Consider the following 25195-nt stretch of genomic DNA (forward strand, 5'->3'; position numbering starts at 1 on the left):
TTAAATTCTTGGATGGTTTGAGTGAGGGAGGCAGGAGCAGGTGGTGATAAACTGGTGAAGCCTATACACCTTCAGGGACATTCCAGTCTCCAGTCAGACCAGGTCTCTGGACCTGCTAGCACACATACACGCACACACACACACACACACACACACACACACACACACACACACACACACACACACACACAAACACACACACACACACACACACACACACACACACACACACACACAGCCTCATGGGAGATCAGTGGTCTATCAGGTGTTGATAATGTGATAATGCTGTCCTTCAAAGTAACTGTCAGGTCTTAGAGATGACCCTGAGCATTAACATATTTTAGAGGTTAGTTTGACTCACTGGATATGCAAGAGTGCTATAGGTCATACTCTGAAAACCACGCGCACCAGAAGGTATAATAATTGGCGTTACAATATGCAGCCAAGGGCTGAAACGCTAAAAAAAATGCCTCTGGATAGCTAAAAAAAAAAATCTGATTTAAGCATGTCAAAGAAATATTTTAGCACTATTAGTCATGTGTTAGCAAGAATTGTTTTCCCTTCCAGTGTGGGCGGGACTTAAATAAAATCTGTTTCTATTCTTCCTCCCCTGTTGCTTTCATATTTCTATTTTTGCAGGGGAGCTGTCGCTGCATCCTGGACTTAGTTTGCACAAACATTTGTGATTGGTGTAAAGAAATATAAAAAAGCTGGAGCGTTTTTCCCCGATAGCACCATAGTGGGTGCAGCCAGACCATTCTGCAGCGCTGGCACAGCACTGTGTTGATAGGTCTGGCTATGCAAGACTAATTAAAAGCTGACTCATGTTATACGGACAGTGGAACACTTGCACCAAACAAAACAACAGATCTGCACCCATTTGATGTCTTATTAAACAAAGACATGACATGCAGGAAGAACCATCATGCAAACCATGTAGACAAACTGAGTGTTAATACAGAATCTTTTAATACTAAGTACAATACAGAAAATCAGGTGTAAACAAAGAAAAGTCTTTGTCCTTGTTTGTGCCCTTCCTTTTATGTCAGGCAGGAGAAAGTGAGAGAGCGATGCATGAAACATTATTTAAGACACAGAAAAATCATTCTAGTCTCGACAAAAGAGACACCGGTCATTTTCAGCTGATGACAAATGGTGAAGAGGGGTCATTCAAAAAGCTTTTAAAGTGCAGAGGATGCTCCGTAGGGACCACAATGCACTGTGAGTCAATACGTCCCTTCAACTTTCTTTAAGTATGTTACAGCTCCAAGCATTGAAGAATCAAACAGTGAGAATCTACATTCAATCAAGACGCCTGTGTCATGATAATTTCTTTAAAACAGTCTACATCCATCTTAAAGAGCTTCCCAAACACTTGGGAAATACACCTTTCAGTTTCCAACAATTATAATAACTGATAGTCAGTGTTAAGTCACTGAGTGATGATGCATTATAAATGGAGTTTGAGATGAAGCCCTGCAGGCGCCTGGGAAAGCTATGTCCATATGTGTGCATGTGTGTGTGTTCTTAGAGTGAACCTTTGGTCCTCTTCACTTGGGCTCAGAGAGCTTTGCAAGGCTGGCTTGGCGGAAGGCCGCTCGGTCCCTCATGTCCAACACACAGTCCCTCACCATCTCCGCAAACATGGAGGGCCAGAGCTTGTGTAGAGCCTCGCCCTTCAGATTGGTGTCTGAAGCCCTTTGGACCAACTCCTGGAGGTACTGCTCTATCATGGTAGCACGCTCCGATGACTCCACAGTGCCCTCCTGTGAGGAAAACAAGAGAATATCAGGCATGTTGATTCAGTTCTTATAAATATATAAAGGTATGATGTAGTGGCCCTAATAAGATGTATTATAATTTAAAACTAGAATAATAAGTAAATTTACTGGGAGATTGACGTAAATTCAAAAAAGTTTTTGAATATGATAAAGCCCCCGAAAAGGCAATTTTCTTTTGGTATGAATAATAATAAACGGACAAATTACAATAGGGTCCTCGCACCTCGGTGCTCGGTCCCTAATTAAGCTATCACATCTACATGTTTAATACATTTGCTGACGCAGGATATTAATTCTTAATAAGAAACAGCATCAAAAATACTGTTATGTGACAAAATGATTGATACAGGAGGCACAAATATGTCATTTCCAAAATGCTTATAAACAACAGCCCAAATATGGTTTTAATGTCAAGTGTATTTTTTTTTAATTCCTGTCACGAAGTTATGTGGAGTAACTTAATACCCTTAAACTGCTTTACTTTTGATGAATACATTTTAACAGAAAAAAATGTTTTTCTGATTAAATGTTCATTTTGCTGTGGCCAGCACCTCCAGCATGTTGTGTGCAAAGTTATTTCCTCTCCCTCTTTTTCATGAATAAACTTAACTTGCCATCTTCATGGAAAAAAGTATTGTTACAATTGAGGCGATCCAGTCCAAAATGTAATGGGTTCTGATACACCTTAGCACAAAGTTTTATGAAAATTGGACAGAAACACGACCTCCACTGATTTAATTAAAAGTTGTTCTTTGATATAGTTTCAAATTTGTTCCAGAAGAAAAATATGCACCCACTCCTTGGTGGACGCAGGGTATTAAAGTCAAAGAGGTGATCTGAACAGAAGGCAGAAAAGCAGAAACAATGTCATAAATGACGAAACGAGGACCAGTATTGTTCTGTAGCTCCTGATCTGCACAAATACAACCTCAAATGTACCACTCCACACCCTCTTTGTGAAAGGGAGCTACAAAATATATTGACTGTAGACTGTTTTTGTGCTCATTTAAATTCTTGGTATTGTTTGTTGATAAAATTAACATTTTTTATGGTTGAGTGGGCTGTTACCCAAATCTTATTTATTTACTGTTGTGGAAATGAAGATTGAGTTATGTTTTGGACTTGGGGCACAGCATTGGGTTTTAAACCACAACACAATACCATAGAAAGTGAAATCAGATGTGCTGAACTACTGCGTACAGCAAAACATCTGTGATTGCAGGTGCCCACATAAATACTGTGACATGCACAGCAAGTATATAGAGTGGATGGAGAGTGTTAATTCCAGTGTAATGATGCACTAGATCGAAAAAAAAATCTTTTGCCATTTGATGTTGTTAGCTTCTTACTTCTTTGTGAAAACTCCCCTAGATTAACTGAAAAAATAAATGCAAGATCAAGCAATATCTATTGATTGAACTGAGATGTACAGGCTGACATATGACATACATGAATAATGTTGGTTAGATATTTCACTAAAGCTTTGATGGCTGTTAGCTTACAAATGGATGGAAGTGGGACTGAAAGTAGCTTTTAATAACTTTCGAGAGTTGTTGCCTTGTCTTTCAAACTTAAATAGGCCATTGTTGAAAAATATATGGTGAGCAAAACAAACAAAAAACAAAAGACAATGCTGACCTCAGGGCTCTCTGCACTGCAGTCTCTACTTGGATAGTTGAACAGCGCTCTGCTCAGGCCTTCTCCCAGGAGCTTTCCATTGTCTCGCAGCTCCTCTGGACTCAGTCCTGCCCGCCGGCCACGGCCCTCCAACAGGAACTGCAACTGACGCTTCCTTCAGGGTCAAGAGACAAGAGTGAGTTCAACACACAGCAATACACCAATACAACTGCCACATCATTGAATGTTAATACTGGTATATGTGAATACATTTCCATAAATGTCATTGTTTTAATTGCACTCATTTACACGTATAAAAGCAGTAGATTGAAAGAGGTGTAAAGTAAATCAAATTTTGCTGCTTGATGATGTGTTACACTACTGCACCAACATGTTCCACAGGCCAGTGCCAGGATGCTGAAATAGTGTTTCAGAGGAGGCTGGAGGCTAAAATTCCACATTTGGTTCAATGATACATGTGTATGAAAATTGTGTGTGTGCGCGCGTGCATGTGTGTCAGTCACACATAATACTGTCTAAGAAGGTAAAACAAGCTTTAGAAAGGCAGAACTGTGTGTGTGCATGTGACTCATGTTGGCATCATAAAAAAATAAGTGTTGTGAACCCTTCAAACTATTCTGTTTATTAATAGAGAGTAATTGAGTGTGAACATTAATGAGAGAACTGCAGTTATGATCAGCTTGTAATAAATACCAACTCAGTCAGTTGGCTCTTGTGTCAAATATCTAATGTGTGATTAAAAACGTGTTCATTTCAGTTCCATTTTTTCAAAAGTCAACATGATACTTTAATTGCTGACTGAGTTTTTCAAACACAGCCAACAAAGTCTATTTAAAGGTCTTGAGCAGTATGTCTTTGTAAGATATAAGGTTTTCATGCAACAATAGCATAAAGCATTATTGTGGGTGCCTTCGGTTCCACAATAAAATAGTTGTTTCTCTCCTAATTCTCAACAAGGGCACAAGGTCAAGGGTCAACTGAGGTTGAACTCAAACAACCCTGACAACCATTACATGAAAGTGTTGTCCCAAACTAATAAAAGGCTTTCGGTATTTTAATCCACTGTGTGCACAGTGCATCATTACACATAAACAGCCACTGAGAGCAGAAAAGTCACAAACTGCAGCATCCTGGGATCTGAAGGATGCATTTCACACCAGTAGCAAGTTTTGTATACCCCCAGAATTACAAACTGTTTATTGTCAGGTGGGTTTGCACATACAACGAATGTGTTTTTGTGCAAAAAGTCAAGATACTTAGCATAAAAGGTGCAACAGCAAATATACTGAATAAAAATATAAATGCCCAATGTCAAATATTGATGCCACATGGAGTTAACAACTCTAAGTGGAAATATGCTGACTTTAACTTGAACAATAGAATTATTTCTCTTGATTTGTGTAACATTTTAATCCTTCTCTCTGTCAGAGAGCATTTGCTCAGTGATGCAGTGACTTCTCTCAGTACATGGGTGTGGCATTTCCAGTCAGTGATCAGACAGAATGAGCAGTACCCAGAAATTCCTTATACTGAGGACAATAAAAGGCCACCCCAAAATGTAAAATTTTGTCATAAATCATCATGCCTCAGATGTCTCAGATCATGCAGGAATGTGCCATTGGCATGCTGGATGCATGGTTGTCCACCAGAGCAGCTGAATGTTAATTATCGGACGATAGGCTGTTTGAGAGTTTGTATTGCCGGACATGTCGCCCATAGAGCATCTTTGGGATGTTCTGGATCGACGTGTCCACGACCGTGTTCCAGTTCTGGATAATGTGCGTCAGCTCCGGGTGGCCCTACCAGAAGAATGCAATAACGTTCCACAGGCCACGATAGACAACCTGATCAACTCTATGCGAAGGAGATGTGTTGCTCTGAGAAATGCAAATGGTGGACTCACAAGATATTGAATATTCAATTTCTTTAACCAGACCCTCAACATGTTCAAAGGACTGTCGCTCCTTTGCAGATGCCAATATCAAGATGTAATGGACGGTGATCTGAAGATTAGTCATTAACAAAAATTAATTTTGATTCGCTTAATATATTGCGTAACCCTAATGTTGATGAAAACTCTAAAATTTGACATGGGGCGTTTATATTTTTGTTCAGTGTATTATTATCTACCTGGCCATATTCACAATTTTACAATAGTTAAAAAAATCCTAAGCTAAGGGCTACATGCAACATATATGAAGAGTTCATCTGCAAAAACAGAAAAACCATGACACCTCAAAATTGTTTCCTGTTAAATCCGCAATCCGCTGTGCAACACAACAGTTTGTCTGCAGGCGTTATATTGGTTATCTCATTCAGAAAACACACAGTATATGACACACAGTCTACAACAGGAATGTTTTTATAGATAAGAGGACAAATCTAAACACATTAAGTGTAACATGGATATTTTGACTACAGGGGAAATCATTCTGCGTGCAGTGATTAAGATTTCAGTGCGGATGTGAAAATAATCTTCAGCCATGGGCTGTTATGTATTATCTATCAACAGTGATAATTACTATCTGTAAATGGAGTATGAGATGCAGCTGAGAGCCAGTTGTCCTACAGTTCATTTTCAACACCATTCTGAAAGGGCAACTGAGGACATGTGGACAGCTGAAATTAATTACTGTGGGCAACAATTAATGGGGAGTAGGTCTTTTGTTATGAACCTTACTGTCATACTCTTTCCTTACTGTCACAGAGTACCTCAACCAGAGCAATTCATTTCCTTAATCACATCATCAAAATAAAGGTCATTTAGAGTGCTGCATGTAATACTGATTTCTTACGTAATCAGATGATTTGACCAGGCAATTTTCCAATATTTGGAGAAACAGTAATTCTGTTGTGCAACTTTGCTTTTGACCTTTCACAATTAAGACTGCCCATAAACAACCAGATGATAACAACTATTTAAAATGATTCTTGAGCTTGACAGATTGAGCAGATTTTTGCATTTGCAAGGATGTTTTCATTAAGAGTGACAGACCTCAATAGCTTCTGGCTGGTGAGAGAGAAGAATGTTTGTGTCCAGGTGCCAAGTACCCACCCTTACCCTGAGACACATAGTCTAATTCCTCTGGCTCCGTTGGTGCCAGGCTCTGTCTCGCTGTCTGACACAAACATGCACACACGCAAATGTATATAATGCAAAACGCTATGCAAAGGCATGCACATACATGTACCGTAGCAAACGCAATCTCAAGCTGTAACACACGCATGTAAAAATGCACACATTCTTGGCATATTTAAACAAACAACATACACAGCACACACCGGCCATTAAACTACAGTTTTTGTTAGGCAGTGGTTTATTCTCTGAGGTCAGGTTCTCACCTGGACTCCTCAAGAAGCAGGAGGAGCCGGCAACGTGGAGTTTCGGTGGCTGCTATATGACCCAGTGTTCCAAACACACGCTCTGCAGCAATCACATCATTCATGGTCACCTAAGGTAGACACACAAACACACAAATCTTGACTGGTAACTTCATGTGACTGCTTAACTCTGGAAACACAAAATTACAAAAGACTTACAGTTTTGTCATGGGTTATTATGAGGGGTGGAAATCCTGCAGCTCTTCTTCTCATCTTTTCTATGCATGTGTTGTTGTTGTTGTTGTTGTTTTTTTTTACTGATTTTTTACATTTCAAAATGTATTTTAATCTGTGCTGAATCATCTCATTTAAAACACACAAAAAATATGATTTACATGGAACTCTCGGGCGGGTCAAGCACATTGCCTGCTCGCTGTCTAAACATGAAAATATTTAGGCTCTCACAGAAGTTCTTTGGAAAGTCTGCCAGGCTAGGCTATTGACTGAATAGCCATGGCAGATTTAGGAAAATGTAAAGCTAAGCACATATATGAAAATGAGGACAGGAGATTTTTATCTGAATGGGAGGATTTATATTTTTTTGCCAAACAGAATGGGAAAGTTTTCCGCTTGACATGTCAGACTTCACAGGCTTGAGCACCATGTCACTTACTCCAAGTGAACATGGGCCAGAAGTTTCCCGAAGGCACAAAACTTCACAAGCACAAGGTACAGTTCAATCTAGACTGGTTGCCCACACCTGGGTCCCGGGGTTTGACCCTTGGGGCAAAAGTTACAGTTCCAGCACAAAAGTATATTGTAATATTGTACAGTATTGTAATGTGTTATATCAGGTACAGTGAGTCCATGATTTAAGCCTAGCAGGGATGCACAGATTAAACAAACAAGATATAAGGGTTTAATTAGTGATCCTTAGAGGGGCTGGACAGAGCCAGGCAAGCTATTTACCACTGTTTCTAGTCTTTAAGCTAAGCTAACCAGCTGCTGGAAGAAGCCTTGAGTTTATCAGACAGTCAAGAGAGTGGTATAATTATTCTTATCTAACTCCATCACAAAATCAGGTGTAGTTGTGAAATACTCAAACTATTCCTTTAGGCAGGCAAATTGCTGATTCAGGTTTTGCTTATAAAGTGGCATATTAAACACACTCTATCCAACTGAACTTAATCAATAATACATTTAATGCCCAAGGAAACCGATTACAAAGATATAAAGGGGGTAGGAGACACTTCCTTTATACAGCAGACGAATGCATCAATAACCCTCACCTCCTGGCCGTTGATCCTCTGCAGGTTGAAGTGGTGGAGGCGGTAGATGACAAAGGAACGCCACAAAGCCAGACTGACCACTGGGTTGCCCCCCGGGTGAATGGTCAATTGGTCCAGACGCCTCACCTGAGCCAGTGCCGCCAGCTGGGGCAGACGGCTGATGTTGGTTTCCAAGAAGATCAGGTGCTGTAGGAAAGTAACAAGTTGGTTTCAAAGAAGTACAGCTACTTTATAGCTACTATATGTTTCAACATTATTTAGCTGTCTAAGCTACGACAATGGAAGGCTAACTAGCAAAACTTTACTTGCAAACCCTTGTGAAGTTTGTGGTTCAATTCTAAGACAATTAAAAACTTTCATCAGCATTTCCCTTTCTCTTTTTTTCTCTCTTACCCCCTTTGCACAAACATTGAACAGGTTCAGCTCTGGTTCACACTCCTCATTTTAAATTGTTCTGAGCATTTCGACAAAACTGAGAGTTGCAACTCCTATAGTAAACAATAAACGGCATTTGGAAGAAATAGTCTTGACTTGCAAATCTTTTATCCGTAATGCAGATATGCAGAAATATTGTCCATTGCCCCCAGAGGCTAAATCATCAACAGATCGACAGCCAATGTGTCCTGAGATTGGGTGTTAGACGACACTCAGCATTTACTACAACCACTGAAGGCAAAATGAAAAATATGTATTCTATATTTTCTTCTTTATGTCAACATTTTCCCAGAGGTCATTATAGTATGAGAATAGTGCCCTCACCGATAGATTGGGGAACTTGACTCTTATTCTCGGCAGTGTTGGTACAATGGCGTCAAAGTTGATGTAGCGGAAGGTTATTACAGTGACAGCACCAGCGGTCTGAACTCCCCAGCCCCTCTCCAAGGCCTCCAGGGCTCCAAGTCCAAATAAACGCAGGGTGTCTCCATCCAACTCCGCCAGGTGACTGTCAGACAGGGACAAGCTCTGAACACTGCCGCTCCCTGCCTCCACAAGCCTGCAAAATATACACACAAAAACACACTTAAACACCAGTCTTTATATGCTGACTGCATGGAATTTGATGCCATAAAGGATATCTGTGGGCCAAAAGTGCTTTGAAAAAGAAGGCACTGTGCTAAAAGAAGGAAAAAGCAACATCACTACAGAACACACAGGGGCCCAGTCAATGTCCTATTTGTCTTGTCTAATTGCTTTCCATTCTCCTGTTGAAATGCCCTTCCCTGATAAGAGAGTCGTGAGAGTGGAGAATCTGGGCGAGTCTCAAGGAGACATAATCTCCCTGCCTGAGCCCGTGCACTCAGCCCTCTGGGTCTGCTGACACTCAAGGGACTTTTCAGCATAGCAGGGCATCAGATGGCTACTGGCTGCACGCTACTCAACACTGATCATTTTGAGTTCAGCCCACCAACAAACTAATCACCCCTATTCATATTTCACACCCTCCCAATCTTGCCGCAACAGAAAGCCATCATGGTCTACAGACTAATCCTTTGATTACAGAACTCTAATCCAAGATTTCTTGTTGAGACCGATTTTGAAAAAGTGTGTTTTTGAGAAGTGTGTGAGAGAAGAGAGTGAGAGTCAGGGACAGAGAAGAAAAGAAAAGAAAGGACAGCAGATACATGGTAGACAGAGAAGTACATACACAAGGAGACAAAATGAAGCTGTATTGTAACTGAAGCTTCTTTAGTAAGGCAACCTTTGTTGCAGGCACAGTAAGACTGATACCCCAGAGGAGGCTCTCAAACCTGAACAGCAAAAAGATTAAGATCAAAGATTTGGCGAACCCGACAATTTAACAATTAAACTGGATTATAGAAGACGATCTATAAAATGAGAGATATGTTCAGGAGATTGGAGTCTCGGCCAAATAAATAAAAAGTACAAGTAAATAAACAGGAGGACAGGAGAAGAGAGGAATGGTGGAAATAGAGAACTACTTTTCGTTGTAAACAAATTACAAATTACATACAGTTTATAATCATGATGATATGCTGTGGACAAGGGATGCTACTAGTGATTAGTATCCTAATCTATTTTCTGCATTATTATATTATATTATCATTTTCTTGCTTAATCTGTTAACTGTTTCAACTGTGTTGAAAAGTGAGGACACGAAACCAGTAATAGTTGCATTCCACTAGTCTTTTATGGATTCATTCTTGTGTAAAAAACAAGTGAATGGTCAAGAGCCTCAGGACATGACTAATTGCAGGACCAGTTTAGACGAGGGCTGTTAGGCATTTGTGAAACTTTCTGTGCGTGTGGTCCACTTGTAGGTATCTAAATCAAAGTCTTCTTTGAGGCCATAGTATGCCTTCGAGTTCAGTCAGTTTTAATTAGTTCAGTTCATTTTGAACACTCTTTGGGAGAGCTATGGCCTAACACAAAAGGCCACAAATTACACTTGCCAGCAAACACAACAACCAGATTAATCGTGTAATACAGCCTGGACCAACTACTATTATACTATATTCTACAGCCTTGTATCGTGACCAACCCATCAAGTTGCATTTCACATCCATGTATGTCCAGACTCACATAGACTTTTAAGAAAAGGTATTGAGCAGACCTTTTGGCAAAATTGAAGTTGGAAGCACTATATTGACATGTATGATTCTAGTAAATTAATCATTTTTTTACAGAAGTGTATAGAGGACTGATAGAGTTTTGCCACATTGGAGCAATGACAGTCACCTGAAGCCATATACGTATCAGCAAAACCAATGAGGTTGCTGCTCGACCACCAGAGAAACAGGATAGAACACAAAGTTGTGCCCAGATAACAGACAATGCTTCTGGATGTTGCTGCAAAGAAGCTGCAAATTCTAAAATTTTCCACCCAGCATTTCACATGAAAGGACATTGACCTTTTGGATATAAAATAGCATCACTTCACGATTTATTCCAATTAGACATTAGTGTAAAATATTGTCATACTTACAACATTTAATCAGTTCTTCCTCGAGTCCAAATAGAGCTTTGTGGTATATTTTAAGAAATTCCCTTTAGGCATTCCTGAGATATCGCATGTACGAGAACGACGCAGACAAAAGGACGGACAACAAATAAGTGACTGACAGGGACTATCCCACCCATTAATCATATTTGTATCCAGACACATTACCCCCACATGATACCTTAGGTGACCCTCCAAGCACTCCTTGTGAAAGCCATTCTTATTCAAATGTCAAGGGATGATCATGACAGAATTTGAGGGGGGGTACAATAGTAATATTAGGAGAAGCGGATATGGCCTGGCAGAGTCATCATTGCTGTCAATCTTTCACAGTGGCCAACTGGCAAAACCCAACTAAAAAAATCCCCTGGAGGCTTAGAAAGCATTTCCCCCAAAGACGAAGAATACAGAACACCTTGAACAACACACAAGGTCAATTTTTAATCTGATTCTTTGTGACAGTGCTAACATCTAGAATTGACATAGCCATTGACAGATGTAAAAGGCCTCAAAAATAGTGAATTGCTGCTACAAAAGCAGGTATAAGTACATAAACGTAAAAGATAAATGCATTCTTACAGATAATGAAATGAACATTCCAATAACAAGAGCATTGACTGAAAGCAGGTGCTGTGTTTAAAGTATTAAAACCTCGTAGAGGATAGAGATATGTTTGAATTGAAAATCCAAGTGACTTGGCCTGCGATAGACGGGGAGGCGCCAGACACTAAAAAGCAGTTTAATCATCAGGATACGCCCCGCCTCCCAGAAGAAAGGTTGCCAAAGGCATTAAATCAGGGGGAGTTGGAGAGCAGTGCAGGACATGGAGCTTGACATGTATATATGTCACGTAAAGAATGAGAGAAGTTTTGTGCACCTGGACGTGTGCCATCAACACACTCTGCACTGTGTAACATATTGTTCTCCTATAATCAGAGCTGAAAGGCAGCCAGGTGGCCCCAGATTCCCTTGTGACATGAACCCAGCAACTGATGCTGAGAGGAAGAAGTGAACAAGACGAGGAAGACCAAATGAAGAGTCTGTCACAGTTACATGGATCCTTCTCTGGCCTATTAGCCTCTGAATCTAATTCAATTATGGATATCTCACTTAATCCTCCACAAGTTTGTAAAAGGACATCTGTCATCTCTCAACAACTTAATCCCCCCAAAGACATGGCTTGTAACATACACATGTCTTCAATTTCTGTAATACTGTGTGGTAGTGATGTGTCTCAACCATTACTCTCTGAGCAGTCATTTCAAAAGAACATTTCATTATTTCACAGTGAAAACAAATGGCTCAAGTGGCAGTTACTGTTGCAGTGCATTGGTTAGGTTTACTAGGTACTGTAAAGTGGGATTCCACTGTGTGGTGGTTTGGGATTTAAGGTTTCATTTGAGTAGCCAACAAAACGTCTTTCTCACCATTGTGAAGATAATTCTTGTATGTTCTTGCAAAGCCACCTGTTCAGGGTCTTTTTATTAAATGGATGTATGAATAGTACAAAGGCCTTTTCATCTCACATGGTGACCCACTCCACTATTGCCTTTCAAAGTAATAACTTTTCTACTGCCGTGTACCCCTATTGCCATGTTTCAGGGGATTTGAGGTCCCATAAATCAAAATTGTTCACACGGGAATAAACTTGGGCCTGTATCATAGTCACACATTGGCAGTGTTACAAGCTATTGTCCCATAACTTAATGTAGGAACACATTGAGACGATCACGTCAAATTTGCTGTCAACATTCACTTCAATCTCATTGTAATTTGTCACCAAACTAAGTTTGCTAAAGCAAACCAGAGATGACATCATATCATAATCTTTTTCTCCATTTGTCATCACATTTTAAGACATTCTAGGCAATTAAGTTGTTTTATTTTGTAGTGAACAGTTTTAACTCAAAATATGATGTTTGAATACAGCTAAAAAAGTCACTATGTCAAATGTGACTGGTTAGTTATATGCAGATTATATCAGAATACTTACACACTGCCCAAATGAATAATCAAATACATTGTTCAGACTTGTCTGAACTCAATCAAAGAAACTGTGGTCCTTAATGGTCTGTAGTTGAAATGATAGATCTCAGCAGCGGGTTTGACCATAAAGAACGATAGGGCAGTACCTAGTTTTTTATTCAGGAAGAAACACACACACACACACACACACACACACACACAAACACACACACACACACACACACCAAGAGGGTGCCCTGCTCCCTAGGCTGTCACTGAGCAGATCCAGATGTGTGGGATTGCCAGGTCCAGCCCCTGACCCAAATGGAAAACCAAGAAACCTGTTGAGATTCTGGAGTAGCAGGATTATGGATGACCGGCAACAAACCACAGTGTCTCTTCAGGGTGCAAAAGAATAAACCTGCTCTCACTGTTGAAATTTCTGGATATTTACTGAGGCAAGAGTGTGAATTCACGGGCCTTAAAAAAACAGGGACAAGTTCATCCATCATTTGCCTCTTCATGCTCTCCATCGGGTTGGATGATGTAATTTTCAGGCATATCTAGTACTTCAACAGTAATACTCTTCAATAAACCCACACACTGGTGAACGAAACAACCTCTAAATTTCCCTACTGCTACTGCTTCTGTACATATTCCCAGGTATTTTGAGGATTTTACCTTTTGACCTTTTAGTCGCAGATCTTGCTTTGCTTCCTGATAGTGCACAGGTTTGTAAAGGCCATTGTTATTTTGACATTTAATACAAGACAAAGTGACACAACTCCCATCTCAGAAGAGTTTGTCAGATTGAGTTGTGTGAGTCCTGTTCGTCACCATAACCTGTTAAGCCACATGACTGAACTTATAATAGACAGTGTAAAGAAAAGCCATAGCCTTTGGGCTCATTTTCATATCCTGGTTCAGGAAGAAAAAGCCGTCTTAGTCGTCTTTGAAACATGTAATAATAGTCATTGACACAGCCTCCACTTCCATCCCAGCCCTCCCCCTCATAATTCATCCAGACCTGGATAACACTGTGTGCAGGAGAGTATATCAGAGTCCCATGCACACATTAAACTTAACTGGAACAGGCTATTGATTTGGAGCAGCTCCAGCTTCATGTTATAAACAGTGGAGGAGGACAACTGTCTTCAGACATCTTGGACATGCATCTACTAATTTTTCCAGAGAGCAGGCAGAGCCCTGAAGCAAACCAAGACCCACACCATAGCAACAAAGTAAAGGGATCACTTTGTTGCTCCAGAATATTTAAGGATGGGTTTGATCCACCAGCTGTTGCAGGGATCAAATGTGTCACTGAGATGATCTCTCTTCATGTTTCCTTTATACTATTTTGCCAACGCATGAGTAAAAAAAGGAAAATGCAGCTGCTTGAAACACTGCATAGGAAACATTAATGAGAAAGAGGTCAGGGCGGCAGGAGCAGCCAACCAAAAGTCTGGATGGACGTTCTTTCAAGCAGATACATTGTGAGTGTACTCACAGCTCAGAGACATCCTCTCTTGAGTTAGCTTTATTCATCGGTCTGTATATTTGTGTGTTTGTATTTATGAAGGAAAGTCCCATTGTAGTAAAACAATAGAGGGGTCACAATGGCAAAACCTAAGTAAATTTAAAACAGAACTTTCTGCTTGGCTAGATACCACAAGAGAACAAAAGGGTATTTTTGCAATGCGAGCAAATTTCGACATAGATGTATGGTAAAACTGAGTAAACAATGATAGATTCCAACAGAAAACCTCAGTTTCTGCAGTCATGTTGCATCTCGTACAGTTACTGGTCAATACAGACAAATTTTCCCTTCTTTTGACTTCAGGCCATTTCTTTGTATTGAAACACCCAGGCGGGTTAGGGTTATTTTGGACTTTCTGGAGACTTATATGGCAGGGTGGGAGGAAACACACATGCATTTTTGTCTTACTTGGGATCTCGGGGGCTGTTTGGACGGCTGTTGGTGCGGAGTCTGCTCTCCGTTCCCCCTGACGGTCGCTCTGGTCCTGAACCAGGGCTTACCCGTCTGATAAAACAAACAAAACAAACAAACTCAGCAAGAAGAAAGCCTGGTAAGCGATGCTAAGATTAGAGGGTATTTTTTCAGCTGAATCACACCCATAAGGAGATATTTTAGACTTGCTGCTTTCTAATTACAAATATACATTACAGGATTAGAAAGAAAAGCATTATACACACGACAACAATATCAAGATTAGCATCCTTGAACAGAAAAAAATATTTTCTTCCATCTCAGCTGTCAATCAAACTAAAAGGCTCCATCTTGATGTGTTTTTTTTTGTCCATTTAGAAATCATTGCTGTATTGTCCAGATATTTGCCAACATGGAACTGGTTTTAAATGGACACAATGCCCCAATTTAATGTATTTAATTTATGAGGGACAAGTAGAGAGAGACATTAACAGTTGCAGAAGCAGTATCTGATATGCTGTACATGTGAATAGAGCTAAAGCTCATTTCCAATGCCAGTCTCATATTATTATCAAAACAAGAACAACCATCCATGACAACACACAAACACACAAACAGAAATGAAACAAACAACATAGAATGCAAAACATGAGGGATGAGTCTGCCAACAGCTCTGAAGTGCTTCAATTTTTATCTGAAAACTGCTCCCTTTCAACAGATATTCCATGCCCAGGATCAGTGCCAAGGTCCTAGATCAGATTACTCCTCCAACTGTCAGGAGAGGAGACCCATGAGTACCGTAGATCAATTCAAACCTCCTGGAATCTCAACCCAACGTTCATTCATTCCTCATGTTTTCAGGTTCTCATCTGAGCTATATAAAGTTTAAGCAACTCTTAAAAAAAGAGTTAGACTTTCATAGACTGTCAAATGCCAGATAACTGATTGGAGATTCCATCAAAAAGCACCAGTCACACATAACACCAGCCACTGTGGATTGTCTGCTGATGTGGTGTCTACCTGGGTTCATCTGGAGAAGGTTCCTGTGCAAGGCCATTGGTCTGGGCTGGGCTGTGGGCAGGGCTGTTCTCTGGACTGACTTCTTCTTTAGCACCATTTGTTGGTGGCAGCTCCAGGCAAGCAATGACGCCCTCCCACTGCTGTGCTGCATTACGGATCGCCAGACGCCGCTTCTCCTTGATGAATGCAACACACACACACACACACACACACACACACACACACACACACACACACACACACACACACACACACACACACACACACACACACACACACACAAACACACACACACAGAGGACAGAGAGGGTTTCAAGTGAGAGCTCAGAAAACAGAGGGCATATACTAGGCTAATGTAACCACTCTCTCTATCACAGGCAAATTTACAAGACTTCTATAAGAATCTTCCTTAAAGTTCAATCTGAAATTGTATATGTTTGTGTCGGTCCTATTTATGTGTTGGTCCTATTTATAACTGCAATAATGACAGTAAAAGTGGCATCTCCACCCTGCAAAAGAGAAGATTTATGCTCCTTTCAATTGTTCTTTCCTGGCCAAGCTGTAGTTTCGATATGCTCAGTTATGGAATGTGCCACTCCCCGATGCAGGGGTGAGTCAGTATCAATCATAGGGAATCCTTTAGCCTTACAAACTCTTGGCTGCTGCATTCAATATAACATTTTCTCAACACCAGGGATTAGCAGGAGTTGGGTTACAGAGACACACTCCACACAGAGACCATCTCTCAGCAAAAGACGCTACTGCAGCACAGACACAGCAGGAGCGCCTTCCTTATGTACTTTTGCATACTTACACAAACATGTTTACTGCAAAACAGATGCCTGAGTAAGACAGAACATCTTAGACCTTTAAAGAAATATTTACAGGCATAGTTATAGTGCGATGACTGTACCCCTCTATATGCTAATATTGTTTGCAGAGGGTACTTCTGTTGTGTAGTATTGAAGTGAGTATATTTAAAAAGTTGCAAGTCCATGTCAGCAGCCAAAAAGTGTATTTAATGGCCTGTTAAAAGACTCATACGAAGAGGGAAATAAATTGTGAAAACCTAACAAATCCTGAGCATTACTGAAATATTTCAGAGCTTTATCATCCATTATTTTTTGATTTATAAAAAGTACCATTAAGAGGCCAAAGAGGTCATTATCGTCTGAATTATCGTCCACTTATAATGGCCTGATGCTGGCTTATACTGTTAAATGCAATGGATTCAACACTGTAACATTCAGCTGCGTCAAACACTGTAAAACACATCTCATCAGAAATATAGCATATGGTATTTTTATAAATTAACATCAAATACTGTGAACTAACTACTATTCTTCATCCTACCAAGAATAACTAATGATACAACACTCAGTGTATGACAAAGGGCACCTCTGGGTCACCACAATTGTTAATCTACTCTCTGAGATGTAGGCTGTCATGTGTATTTACTACATATTCAAACTCTTAATCCAGGCGTACAAAGATAACAGTAGCAAATCAGATCGGAGTAGTACCTTATGAATGGTCTGCTTGTGACTCTCCTTCTTCTTCTCCTCCTCTTTTCGAGCCTGTACACCAGCCATGCGCCGATCCTCGTCCTGAAAAAGATAGCTTGTGCAATCAGAGTGTCGCTCCATTCATGAGTTTTAAATTATTCAGGAGAGAGGGGAACCACAAAAGACGCCGCCAGGAAGGCTGTTCTCCACAGCAGAACTGGACCACTGTGGAGGATGGGAGAGATTCTGACACCAGCCGGCTACATCACAGGATTATCTGTCTGATTTTCAGTCTCGGATCAACTGAGCCCAGCTGTTGGGGAAAGCCAAAACTCCCAGAATGCAATGCTGCCAACACAATCTGAGTGTGCCAGCTGAGAGCTAGGGGGTATTCAGCTGTCTGTGACGAGCTTGCAGAGACGTTGCTTCAGTCTGATCGATAGCGATAGCCTCACTAGCCCAGGCACTGGTGTCAGCTAGTGGAGACAGATTAAGATGCAGGGCCTGTATGTCACTACATAAAACTCATTTTGCAAGAAGAAAAAAGGACCAAAGTGCCACATCAGCTATTCAGTGAAACTGGTCAATATCTTATTGATTGAAAAGCATGCTATTTTTCAGCAATAACAATGTCATTGTTTGGGCAGCCTCCTAATCTGTTAGGTTGATTATTTGGCTGTTAAGGTTTGACTCAACTACAATATTTCTAGTTTTACAATAAATTAAACATTTTGATCATATTTCAATTATTTTCTGAAATGTATACACTACTATTTTTCCATTTTTTATTGAAATTCAAGCAGTTCAAGTCAAATGAACAGCTTGAAAGGGTACGAAGGTTAGTGGTGAACTGCCAGAGGTAAATAAAAAAAAGCAAGCTTAACCAAAACTGAAAGATAATGTACATTTCAGAATAATGCAAGTAGGCCTTTTATCAGGGAACAAGAAATGGGTTAACAACTTAACTCTATGGAGTCTTGGGCTATTTTGTCCATTTTTGAATTCTTTTCATATCTTTTTTTGTCATTTTGTGTCTTTTTTTGTGTCATTTTGTGTCTTTTTTTAGTCCTTTAGTTCAACATAAAATGTGATTTTGAATCTTTTTTTTATTTTCAAAACACTATCATGCTCAATAAAGAATTTTAAATGTTGCAAATGTGCGTTAATTTCAGAGTAGACTGAGACATTAAACTGCATAATTTTAAATTAAATTCTGGAAAAGTTGGTGTTCTAAAACTTTTGACCAGTGGTGTAGATCTACTGTATCTATATATTAGTATTAAAGCTGTGTTTGGCACATTACATGTATTTGGAGGTTATATTATAATCACAGTGGGACTACATGTTTTATTAGTCAATATAATATTATGACTAAAAGCAAACTGATATTGTCTTCAGTCAGGGATAGCTACACTGTACTGTATGTTTGTTGTTTTGAAACAATCCAAACATATCCCTTCAAGAAAAAATCAAAACAGCATTTAGTAATTCAGCCCAAAACTTAAAAGTACTACTGTAGCACCTCACTCGCAGTAATAACACTCATTTCATTCATATATAATAACCATCTGCCAGAAGTCAGGCATAGATTTTATCTCAGACAATCTGACTTCTACTGCTGACAGCATAGTGCACTGGGGGCAAGTTTTGTTAAATCGGTTTGTGGAGAAAATCTCGATCTTCAGTGGCTACAACGAAGTTTGCCCCCAGCAATATTATGACACAGTTAGAAAAGATTGAAACTCCTGTGGTAGGCTTGATGTCAAATCAAAACTTCTCCCAAAAGCAAACTTTCTAGAAACAAAACACCATCATTGTTTTCAGGATTGACAGGGCACAGTAGTTTGTTGGACGGGCTTAATGGGACCTGGAGATCATGAAACTGGCTAAACCTGTTAAGGGCCACATGTACCTTAAAATTCAAGTAAAAACATGAAGATTGTTCAAATAGGAGTTATGATCTTGAAAAAAAAAGTTTCTGCAGTATGTTCTGAGGGCAAGGTGTGTGGTACTTACAGATTCCTTAAAAGTGCAAGCTCAGACCTGGGTGCTCCCTGCTTGACAGCTTCTAAAAGCATGCTGATATTTCACTGTAGCACATTGCTGGCATGTTATATAAATACAATGACTTCATGTTTATGCTTGAGATGATAATAATTGTTTTGTTAAACTAAATATACATTATGTGTTTTGTAAATGCTTAGCTTATAATCACAGCTTAGCCACAGATGCATTTTTGCCTGTAAACGCAACCGAGAACATGATGAATGTTGCACAAATGTCAGTAAACAACGGGTTCATCAAGATGTGCAGGAGCTTGGAGATGCCTCATTGACAGTGAATAGGAGACTGCCTATGAGGGTTCATCATAAGGTTGTTTTGAACTGTTAAATCATCATAAAGTAGAGTCACACTCATGGATGGATCAAAATGTACAGTACTCAGGCAGTGACATAAAAGCTCAGGCCATCAGCCAAACATTACTGTCGGATCAAATATGACATGCAACGCAGGCTTTTGTAGATACAAGGGACAGCACAACCATGAGTTGTGATGGTTTTATAGCTTTAAGCATAATAAAAATGTCATGTCAGAAATAATGTGTAGAAATACAGAAAAAGAACTACAAACTACATAAAAAATTACAGCCACAGCTATAATTAGTAGTTATTGGCCAGTGGCCAGTTTTTTCCTCCAGTATCAAATCAAATCAATTTTATGTATATAGCCCAAAATCACAAATCACAGATTTGCCTCAAAGGGCTTCACAGACTGTACATGGTACGACACCCTCTGTCCTTTACACACATAGTTAAAAAGTTGAGTCTTACTGTGATGCGCTTCATGTCCAGCTGTCTCAGATGAAGCACACAGCGCAGGACAGCCTGCTTGTACCATGTCTCCAGGGCTACAGGATTCCCATCCAGGGTGAGCTCAGAAAGGGAGCGTGACTCTCCGAGGCAGGCTAGCTGATCAAAACTAGACACACAGAAAAATATTTTGAAATAGAGTTAAAGCTACACAAAAATGAAGGAAAAAAATGCTTCCAATACAGAAACAAGGTATTCTGAAGGCTTGGTGACCTAACTACATTTTGAGAAGCCTGAGTCATCCACTGCTAAACAAAACAGCTTCCCCCTTTTATGTTTTGTTTCTTGAACCTTTAATCTAGGCTTGTACTGACAGAATGGAGCCAGGCTAAAACAAGACATGAAAAACTGGTAATTTAGCAGGCAGCCTAACATTACTCAGGGGGCAATGTAAAAAGAGAAATCTGCTACATGGTTGATATCACCCTGTGGCAAAGGGAGACATGAAAAACCACAGCCATGCTAAGTACGGAGAAGTTGAGATTCTATCTATGCTAATTTGTGATAATAACCTTGATGAATCATTTGCCTGAAACCACTTATGGACCTACTACACTGAACTGTGCCTGATCTGTGTCAGAGGTTCATTTGGGGTAGTCAGGAAACTGCACTAATTTGAGATATTTGAACAAATCAGAGTATATTTTCTCCTACCTCACAGTGGGCACAGCTACCTCTCTTCTGCAGATCTGAGAATATTATCTGATTAATACGTGCTGAAACCCGTAACATTTTATTGGTAATTATTTCACCATGTACAATACTTTGTTTCAACACATATAATAACTTATAATTAAGACAATTATATACTCGCGATAATGAAGGGGTAGTTTTTCACAGCGATATTAGTTGACTACTTGAGCGATTGCAGTGTGGGTTGGCCGCATCTCATGTAGTTTGCATAATTGTTGCATTCATAATCACAGTGACCAAAGGCCTCCTGGGTATTGTTACTAAGATAAAACCGCTCAATAATAGTTAGATTATTGAAAAGTCTACATGCACCTGCCCCTGAATGCTATCAAACATCCAATAAGAAATTAATATTGAAAATATGTGATTGCTGTGTGGGTGTGGTTTAAAACTACAATCCCTTTACCCATATATTTCCTGACAACTGCATATTAGTTCTGCCTTGCTTTGGATTTATAAAGTGGCAGGTAAAGTAAAAAATGCATGAATATGATAACAAAATTAAAAATTGCTAAAATTCATGGGTTTCATTTGCTCAAACATCCTCTCATCAGAAACTGACTGCACCAAGTAGATAAGTGTGTTCTGTCCCTCTACCTAGCAACAGAGCACAACTGTTCTCCTATCAGCATTGAACTGTTTCAGAATGTACACACATCAGGTTTCTACTAGGCTATGGTGAGCATCCATTCAAAAAGAGTAGTTTGAATTAAAAAGCCTTTTCGAAAAGGTCATTATAGCAATAACAATATGAAGAAGGAAAACATTTGGAAACAATTGTTCATATTATGGAAATCAGTGAAATTATCATACTGTATGTAAAGGACATTGTCACTCTATAATGTAACAAAGGACTTTAACAATACAAACTGATTATGTGTTGCCCATTTCTCTGTCTCTGACTCTCTCTGTATTAGTGTGTCAAATACAGAATCATAGAGACACGAGAACAGCAGCACTGGCTCGAGACGTCAGGTCAGATCTATCACAGCACAAGGTGACTATGGTCAACGAGGCTAATGAACACTGTCCTTCCCTCAATCCCACATGCAGACCCCTCCTTAAAGGAACCCTGTTCAGTGGGAGGGCTATGCTGCTTTAACAAGTTAACTCTGTGACATCTTGACTGCTGGGCTCAGCAGAGAGGGAGAAGCAAAGAAAAAACCCACAGATACTGGAAAAAGTGAGTAAAGCAGGCTGGCATTTCCACTAAGCAACAAAAGAAACCTCTCATTCATCCTACACACTCTCACCTAGCAATGCTGCTCTTGAATTCACTCAACCTTCAAATCTGTCATTAATTTTCCATGGTGGTGAGCTACCTTCTCTTAGCCTGATTCTCTGCTGTTTGAATAACTTTAAATAACTGGCACACCCATTTCTTAAATAACAGCAGCCTAATTACTCACAATAAGGAACACATGCAGTTTTTTTTCTCTGCACCAGAAACTGCCCACCACAGCAGACCTGTCTGTGTATGTGTGTGTGTTTGTGTGAATTCTGTCTGCTGGTTGGCCAGGCCCTGCTACAGAGCCAAGGGAGTGGACGTGGAACTGTCCAGCCACCATCTCTGTCCCTGCCCTGCGGGGAGGAGGGAGTTAAGCGGTACAAGCTCTTACCTGGTGATGTTGTTGCAGCTGAGAAAGAAGCGCTGCAAGCAGGGCAGGCGGTCCACCTCAGTCTAGAAAGAGAAAGAGGGAGAGGGAAGAGAGAGAGATGGAGGGATGTGAAGAGGAGAAGGTGCTCGGGAAGAGGGCACTGCATCGTCACTGTCGTCAGAGCCCTGTATCCCTCTCCATTCTCTCAGTCACCTTGCAGTTCTCAGCTCCAGCATACAGCATCCCCATCCACCCTGTGCGCATGCACACACACACACACACACACTGCACGCTGCCTTGTCTGCACATGGAGAGGAGGGGCAGGAGAGACAGAGAGAGAGAGCATGAGGAGGAAAGGGGGAGGGGAGAGAGAGTGGAGTGTGTGCTGCACTAATGCAGAGATCCCCTGCTGCAGGAGGTAAACTCGAAATGCCACGAGAAGACATATACATCCAGCCGCACATACTCAGTCAGCTGCTGTACATCGTCACGCGAGAACAATAACCTGGATAAAGTCAATTGTTCTGACTGGGATGGGGGTTGTTTCTTCATCAGGCAGGCTCAGTATCTAAATCAATGCAGAATTTAGTGAGGGGGTGGGGTAAGGAGCAGCAGCTGGCCAGCTGGCAAACTGAGGAAGATACACAGGGACGTAGGCAATGTCACCATCATAACGACTTCAGCTAATCAGATTGTGTGAGTGGGTGTGGGTGGATGGACTGTGTAGCACATGCTGGAAGCAAAGAGGACACTCCCAGGAGCAGTCTGAATGAGCTGCGTCAGCGTCCGCCCATATTGCAGCCACCGCCTCGCAGCCTCCTCCAGAACTGCTGCCAGTATCCATTCAAATGAGAGATCAGCCTAGCATTCAGGCTATGCTAGCTCCTCTGCAGAGAACAGTACAACACTGCAGCAGAGAGTCTCGTCATTTAGAAAATTCCTCCTACCCCCGTCCACACAACCATATAAATATAGTACGCAGTTACTCATCCTTGTTTCATCCATTCCAACAGAAACTTACTACAGTACAGTAAGTAACATCAGGAGCAGCTCTAGAGAGTCTGCTTCTAAGTGTTTTGTGTGTACCTGTGTCACATCATTATTCCATTATTATTATTATGATATTATGGAAGCCCTATTCGGCTTGTGAAAGAAAAAACAGGATGAAAACTTAGTCGGTGATTAAAAACTATAATGAGAAACTTTCTTGAAATAATTACTAAGTATTCAACATAATGGTATTTAATTTTAAAACAATGACCTACTTAACTTGAAATAATGACTTAGTATCTCAAAATATTAATTATAATTTTAAAATAATGAAATGATCAAGCTCTCAACATTAGTTTCAATCTCCAAATGATTTTGCATCTAAAAAAACTTTGGTTTTGATAAAGTTCTTCCTTATGTTGTGATAGTATATCATAATTCTTTTGAAAATGTAACGCTGTGGGATGCTTACAGCACAATAAGAGTGACAATATATAATAATGCACATTCCTCAGCTTATTTATACCAGTGAGTGACACTACTATTAAAGTGCAATGACTCACAGCTTGTGAATTAAGTTTAAAGTTAATTGCAGTGGGTGCAGCTCAGATGGATATTTACCATCTTGCTCTGGGAGCTACTAAGGTAAGCAGCCAAACTTTTTTACAATGTACATTCTTTGTACTGCTGTCTTCTCTCAGTGCTCTAAATTATCAGAAAACAAAAAGGAAAGCCATATTTGTGCATAACTGAACCATTGAAGTCTCTTTGCAATATGACAGTGTGTTCTGTATAGTGACTCAACATTGGTAGAACTGAAAAGCCAAAGCGACTTGTATATTCTCCTTGGTTGAAGGCAACATTTGTCATTTAGCCTGGAACACAACTAACATGGGATGTTTATATTGTCCTGTGTTTGCTGAATATGTAATTTGTCAACTGTATGCAAACATCATTGCTTCTTAGTGGTCAAACAAAACCCCATCTGCAATTGTTTCTGATGTATGGAGAGACAATTTTGATTCTTATGTTTACAGCATTTTGAATATATTGAATATATGTTACTATTTACATTGAAACTAAGAAAGTGTAGTGATTTTTGTAATGCTTTGCAGTGCACCTCAGCAATACAGAGGCATGTTCTCTTTACTTCTTTTAAAAACCTGCAAGTCATGCTATCCAGTGCTAGCTTACTCTGACCCTCCACCACACTCCCAGCTTCTCTGTCTGTGCCAGTCCCTGTATGAATGCTGGTGAAGCAGCAGCCACAGCACGCTGTCTGAGACTAAATATAGCAGCCCTCTTTCAGACAGAATGATGTCATCACTGAGCTGATGTGCTGCATAACAATCGCCCACCAATGTGGTCTCTTTTACAAAAAAACCTGATTGATCAGAACCAATCGGCTGACAGGATCTGAAGTGAGGTTGGTTACAGCTGTGTTGCTGTTGCCTGCGTGTGTATTTATGTGGCCGCGTCTTCACCTCTTTATCCCGACTCCACCCTCTTCTCACTGACAGTTTGCGTGTCTTCATTTTTCACACTTTATACTGAGCTCTGGCAGAGGCATTACTCCACAAACACAGAACTACCTCTCATCGCCACTGTCTTTGTTGCA

At 40.3% G+C, this 25195-nt stretch overlaps 1 protein-coding gene across 2 annotated transcripts in view; it reads right to left on the reverse strand.

Moving 5' to 3' along the window:
- Positions 1-952: 952 nt before the first annotated feature.
- The window catches only part of LOC131987320 (leucine-rich repeat-containing protein 49), a 35080-nt gene continuing 10837 nt past the window's right edge, over positions 953-25195 (reverse strand). For both annotated transcript variants that reach the window (XM_059352493.1, XM_059352492.1), the window contains 10 exons: positions 22609-22670; positions 20258-20405; positions 17445-17528; positions 15922-16097; positions 14899-14994; positions 8789-9023; positions 8030-8215; positions 6762-6871; positions 3420-3573; positions 953-1766 (listed from right to left, as the gene is read on the reverse strand). In XM_059352493.1, the coding sequence (XP_059208476.1) occupies positions 1551-1766; positions 3420-3573; positions 6762-6871; positions 8030-8215; positions 8789-9023; positions 14899-14994; positions 15922-16097; positions 17445-17528; positions 20258-20405; positions 22609-22670 (1467 nt within the window). In that variant the 3' untranslated portion in view covers positions 953-1550. The remainder of the gene's footprint in view (positions 1767-3419; positions 3574-6761; positions 6872-8029; positions 8216-8788; positions 9024-14898; positions 14995-15921; positions 16098-17444; positions 17529-20257; positions 20406-22608; positions 22671-25195) is intronic.

The sequence above is a fragment of the Centropristis striata genome, chromosome 2 (assembly GCF_030273125.1).
Source record: "Centropristis striata isolate RG_2023a ecotype Rhode Island chromosome 2, C.striata_1.0, whole genome shotgun sequence".
Classification (NCBI taxonomy): Eukaryota; Metazoa; Chordata; class Actinopteri; order Perciformes; family Serranidae; genus Centropristis; species Centropristis striata.